We start from the raw sequence: 6,043 nt of genomic DNA, 5'->3' as shown, positions 1-6,043 counted from the left end.
TGTATATCTGCCCAAGTTCTAGTTCAGGGCCTGAACTTGTATGGTGTAAGTGCCTGTGCTCCCAAAGCAGGAAGCTCTTGGCACCAGGTAGGGTTAGGCCGTGTTTGCAGGTGTGTTGCTTGTGGGTGGGATGGGAGAGGCTGTCTCAAATGATTGGAGGGAGTGCAGCATCCTTGCTAGAGCTGATGCGATTCATTGTGGCCCCCACCACTGCTTGATCTAGATGTCTTGCATTTGACAGTTAACGCATGCTCACAGCATGCCTCTGGGGCAAGGTGCTATCTCCATTTTTCCAGTAGGGCACTGAGGGGTAGAAAGTGATGCCCACAGTCACCCCAAGCATATGGCAGAGCAGGGAGCAGAGTGCAGATCTCCTGAGGTCCTGCCCAGTGCATTGCTTCATAGATCATCTTTTTCTTTAATTGGACCTTGGTAGGAATGTAGGTCTAGAAAGTACCTTTTTAACTCAAACTGAGCAGACTTGTCATGGAAACTGGGCTGTGGGGGGAGAGATGAGGAAGTCCTGCTGTGCAGTTTTCGGCAGGAGGAAAGCAAAGAGGCCACAGCCAAGAAATCTTTCCGTGTGGTAATGCCTCATTACCATGAAACAAACCATGTGTGACTTGTGGAGTAGTGGGGGGGAAAGGGAGGGAGGGGGGAAAAGCATTTGATGACAGAAATATTAATCCACCCAAACACTGCAGCTTCCCCACGTGACTGGATTCAATACTGTTGCAGCTGGTTGATCGCTTTATAGCATGGAGCACAGCCTTTCTTGCCCTGGAAAATTAAAGGGCTATAGATACTTGTGGGAGCAGGGGCTGTCTCATGGGATTCCTCTGGCCGGTTTGGAGCCCTGGATCTCTCGTAGCCTGGAGGAATGATTGCTGTGGTTCAGTTCAGCCTGTAAAAGAATAAGCAGGAGGAGACTTTTTTTGAGGACCACACTGGACATGGTTCTCTCCTTAAAGGAACACTGCTAGGTTTATAATGGTGCCTTTTTAATACCATATTTTCCCTTTGGTGCAATATCTCTGGGGTTATTAACATGAAAAGAACTTCTTAAAAACTTACTTTTGACTCGTGGGTTTTTTTTCTTTCTGAGTTAACAAACTTAGCTTTGTAATTTCACTTTATGGTCAATTCCACTTTTATATTCCCCAGCAGAATGCAAACGGGGTGTAGGAATAGCGTATTAATTCATAAAGCTTCCACTTGGAATTTAAAAAAGGTTATTTATGAATAAGGATGCTTCCACTACTAGCCTGTCTGGCTTCAGTGCAGTTGTGGTGAGAGCTGGAGAGAGAACTGAAACGATGGGGCATTGTAGCATTAAAGACTACAACTTTTATTAGACCTTTAGTTTGAAGGGGTAATAAAGTCTACTTTAACAGGCTAAACACAAATAAAATCGCCTGGGTTGCTGCCAGCATCTGGAGAATGACTTTTACAGTAAGAATCCAAAATGCTGCAAGCCTAATACTAAGACTGTCTGGAGATTTGTTTTCTCATTTCTGTAATGCCTTCCATCAGAGAACTCAGCCATTTCATATAGGCACTGTTTCCTGGTGCCTTTCTTCCTCTGAACTCAGTAGCGATTATCCGTATTTTTCAGATGTATAAACTGAAGCACCAAGGGATTAGGCCCAAGTCCGCAGCTGCGACAATAGAAGTGCGGACCACCAAATCTCAGCCCCCGCCAACCCTGCTAAGTCCACTAGGTTGGGCCCCTCTCCACCATGCTCCTCCGGTTGCTCCTATCAGGACTGTGCAGTTGTTCTGATCTGTAACATGGGGCCGGCGCATGCTGAGTGTCTCGGCAGAATGGCCCTGCATGCAGCTGCCACGGACTCCAGCGTTGTTTTAACTGGCTTGTTTTTCTGTCACCCTCTTCCTCCCCTTCCTTCTCTCACTTGAAGGTGATGCACTTCTTGATGCTGGTGAATCTATGAAGCGGTTGGCTGAGGTGAAGGACTCGCTGGATATTGAAGTCAAACAAAACTTTGTCGACCCCCTTCAGAACCTGTGTGACAAAGACCTCAAAGAGATCCAGGTAACCACCAAGATACGCTTGCACACTCTCTCTGAGCTCTTTAGAGCAGGTGCTCCTGTCCAGTGTCTTTGTGGGAGTCCTGGTGGACTTGCACAGTACCTGTTGTTACACTGTGTTGTACCTGCTTTCTCAACTTGTCCTCTCAGCCACTAGCATATTGTCCCAGTCTGTTCAGCCGCGGCTGCTGTTGCTGCTGCTGCTTAACCAGGGCACAAGGCAGGATTTTTCTTGGAAGTGTTTCAAGGTTCACTTGCATTCCTTGCTACCTTCCACGTGGTCTCTTGGCTTCCTGTGACCCAGAGCTGGTGGTACTTGGAGCTCTGCACTGGAGGTCCCTGGGATGTCAGAGCATTGGATTGCCTTATGCAGATATCAACAATCCCTGCTCCATAGTCCCAACATCTGAGATTCATGGGTTTGGGATGCAGGGTGTGCCAGTTTCTCTCTTGCTCACATCTGTATCCTCTGGAAAACCCCAGCAGCTTCCTCCTTCCCACACGGGTCTCCTGTCAGAGCAGCCCTCTTTGCTGAAGAGATGCAGCTCCCAAGCTAGCTATAGTGTATATTCCCTGAGCACCTTCAGATGGTGTAAATCCCCTACAGATCAATCTGTGTCCTGAGAAGGTTGCAGTCTTAATAGTTGCACCAAGCCAAGGGCTTGCACCCGAATGGTTCTCTCTCAAAGGCCCCTGACAGCCTAGCTGAAGGCAGGGGGCCAGCCACACATTCTTCTCAAATTGATTTATGGAAACCAGCCCTGTGCTACGTGCAGCAGTTTGGTTCCCCTCCAGGTTGTGACCAGAACGTGGAGAAAAATGTATCCTCTTGCCAATTGCTTTATGACTGTTTTGAAGTAGTAAAGATGACTCCAGAATCCTAGGACTAGTCCTCTGCTAAACTGGATCTCCACTGTCCACTCAACCCTGCCATTGAACCTCGGTCCTGACCCGCTCTCTTTGTGCTTTTGGACTGTTGCCATGGTGGCCTTCTGTTTGGGAGATGTTTGGGCACCTCTGGCTTGTGGGTCTTGGGGTTTTTTGGGGTTTTTTTACCTATCACTGCCGGTCTTTCCTCAGCACCATCTGAAGAAGCTGGAGGGCAGGCGTCTGGACTTTGACTATAAGAAAAAACGTCAGGGAAAGATCCCGGATGAGGAACTGCGACAGGCCATGGAGAAATTTGAGGAGTCAAAGGAAGTAGCCGAGACAAGTATGCACAACCTCCTAGAGACTGACGTGAGTGTGCCCTGGGGCAAAGGAGCTTGGACTTCCACAGGGAATGCAGCATCTGGAGGGGGGCGAGGGGGTTTCCCTTCTGGGGTAGGGCTGGCTGCTGTTCTAGCACTTAGTAGAGCTGATCCTGCCCATCTATCCCTATAATTATTGTGCAGCACTTCCTGTTATTCCAGTGCTGGGCCTTTACCAGGCAGCTTTGGAAATGTCCCGCAGCCCATCCCTACCAACCCAACCCTTAGCTCTGAGGAGACACCGATTATTTCATTGGCCTGAAGCTGCTCAGAGTCTGAGTGGCCAGGATGTGGGTGACATGAATCGCAGGCATTCAGAAAGGCATGAATCTGTCTCCCCAGAGGTGGCAAGTTGCAGACACTGTGCTCCATGCCTTGGCAAAGACTGGCCTCTTGCGCCTGACCCAAATATAAATGCCAAGTGCTTTCCGCAGGGCTTCCTGGCACCCAAACTCTTGTGCTGTGAAGGCTTGTCCTGCCCTACTTGCTCACTGCACATTGCAATTCTTGCAGATTGAGCAAGTGAGCCAGCTCTCAGCCCTGGTGGAAGCCCAGCTGGACTACCACAGGCAGGCAGTGCAGATCCTGGACGAGCTCACGGACAAGCTTAAGCGCAGGTGAGGCCTCCTGGAGTAGTTACAGGCCCTGGTACTGACCTGCTGGGAAGCCTTGTGCCAGTATGTGCTTGGCTCCTGGGAAATTACTCCCTAGTGCAAGCCCCTTTTCAGGTAGCTTTATCATCATCTGTGACTGCATCCCTGTAGGTCAGTTGGAGGTGGAAGGTGTATCCATAAAGTTGTTACCACTTCTGAGTTGATCCCGTCTCAAGTTCTGCTTCCTCTGGTATCAAAAGGGTCACACAGCATCATCCTAGCACCCTTTGACTCAGCTGCCTGGCATCCTGATTGATCCATGAATACCTAGATCCATTTATTACAGCAGCACCCAAAAGCACCAGGCAGGAATCCTTTATGCTGCTTGCTGGTCGAATAGGCAAGCTGGAAAGGTGCCTGCAGAGCTTATGTATTTAAGGATGGGGCAAGCAAGTGGAAGAGACAGAGGAAGAAATTTGGAGGGTGTAGGGAGGTAATATTTAATAGACTTAAAACATCGTGTTGGGATAAAGCACACTCTCAGGGCGCAGTGGAGCAGATGCGGTGGATTTTTCCGCTGCATCTGCACACTCCTGCAGATGCTAACTCCTGCTCTGTTTACATTTGGGTATCCTAGCAAACGGCTGCAAACATGACTCCCACATGTCCCTTGCAGTATTAAAAATGAAACGCATTGCTCGCTCCCACAAATGGAACACAGATCAGCGCCTGGCTCGGAGGAGCAGAAGAGAAGCCTTGTCTGAGGGACTGTGTTCTTGGGCAGGGAGAAATCCTGGCTGGGGCCGAGGACTACCCTTGTGTGTTTAGCAGTGAGAGCTTGTGTTACTTGGGATCAGTACTGGGCATGCAGCTCTGCAGACAGCAACCAACTTAATAACCCCCTGCTAAGTTTGCCTCCACCCCCTCCACACAGCATGTAATTTTCCTTGTGCTCCAACCAAATCCTTGCTGCCCTTTGAAACGTGGCGCTAAGTTTTGTCCCTTTATATTTCAGCTACTTCTAGCTGTTTTGGGAACACTGACTGGGCTGTTCCTCCACTGGAGAGACTGACTCACAAAGCAAATGAAAGGACTAGATCTGCCCCCAGTTTGAGAAGGCAGGCAAACGCCAAGGGGAGAGGGATCAGAGCTGCCCCAAAGGAAATGGGATGGAGTTAAACACAGGCTCAAGCCTATGGGAAGGGGAAATGGCTCACTGCTGGTATGGGCTGCTGAGCTGTGGAAGGCTCTCGGGTGAGTTAAGGGAAGTCCCAGTTCTCACATTGCTTAGACTGGGCCAGGTCCTGTGCTGCAAAGAACTGCCCTGTCCTGCCGTGGGGAGAGACCCTGGATGCAGCTTAACAATTCTCTTGTGTTATGACTGATAGCTGGATTACCTGTTGCTCACTGGGCAGACTGGGACTTGGGTGTGAGGCTGTTACTGCCTTCAGGGTGATGCTGGACAATTCATATTCCAGTACATGCCTCAGTTTCCCCATGTGTTAAAATGAGGAAGTGCTTTGAGGTGCTTAGTATTTCCTGTGCCCTGCATAGGAGCTAAAACCCTAGAGCCTTGTCGAGCTGCCTGCTGGGCCCCTTGCAGCATTCACCCCCTGAAAAGCTGTGTGGCACCCTCTGGGGGATGTCTGAGCAGCCCAAGGTTGATGCCAAGATGTCCAGCCCCGTGAAACTGCTGTTAAAATTGCTGGAGGACAGGATCATATAATGCCCATGCCTGACTTTTTCCCTCTTCCTGCTGCTCTGCCGCCTCCTCCAAGCTCCACCGCGGGGAGATGGGGGCCTTCAGGTTATGCCTGCCCCTGTCCTCTTTTCAGCATGTGTGTTCCTGGTGTCAATAAAGCAGTTTCCTGTTCTCTGGGTGGCTTGCTAACTCTGCTCTGTGCTCATTCCTCCGTCGTGGATGGGAATCGACAAGCAAACACAGGCTCTGGTTTAAATTAAACCTGGGCCAGAGTTGGAAGGATTGTAGAAATTGGAGAACACAGGCTGCTGCAGCAGTGGCCCCTGCTGGCCAGAGAGTCAGTGGGACTGCAGAGAGCCCGAGTACAGGGCTCACTGTCCGTGGGGACCTAGGAGGGCTTCTGTGAAGCAGAAGCAGACCTCTGCTTGGGGGGGGGGGGGGGGGGGGGG

At 50.2% G+C, this 6,043-nt stretch overlaps 1 protein-coding gene across 3 annotated transcripts in view; it reads left to right on the top strand.

Annotated features, from left to right (window-relative positions):
* SH3GL1 (SH3 domain containing GRB2 like 1, endophilin A2) overlaps positions 1–6,043 on the top strand; it is a 56,080-nt gene that overhangs the window by 45,093 nt on the left and 4,944 nt on the right. For all 3 annotated transcript variants that reach the window (XM_019513403.1, XM_019513405.1, XM_019513406.1), the window contains exons 5-7: positions 1,920–2,053; positions 3,130–3,288; positions 3,813–3,916. In XM_019513403.1, coding sequence (XP_019368948.1) covers positions 1,920–2,053; positions 3,130–3,288; positions 3,813–3,916 — 397 coding nt within the window. The remainder of the gene's footprint in view (positions 1–1,919; positions 2,054–3,129; positions 3,289–3,812; positions 3,917–6,043) is intronic.

This window comes from Gavialis gangeticus, unplaced genomic scaffold (genome assembly GCF_001723915.1).
Source record: "Gavialis gangeticus isolate Ggan-Ray unplaced genomic scaffold, GavGan_comp1, whole genome shotgun sequence".
Classification (NCBI taxonomy): Eukaryota; Metazoa; Chordata; order Crocodylia; family Gavialidae; genus Gavialis; species Gavialis gangeticus.
Note: the sequence above shows the minus strand (reverse complement) of the source record. Positions and strands in the feature narration are given on the sequence as shown.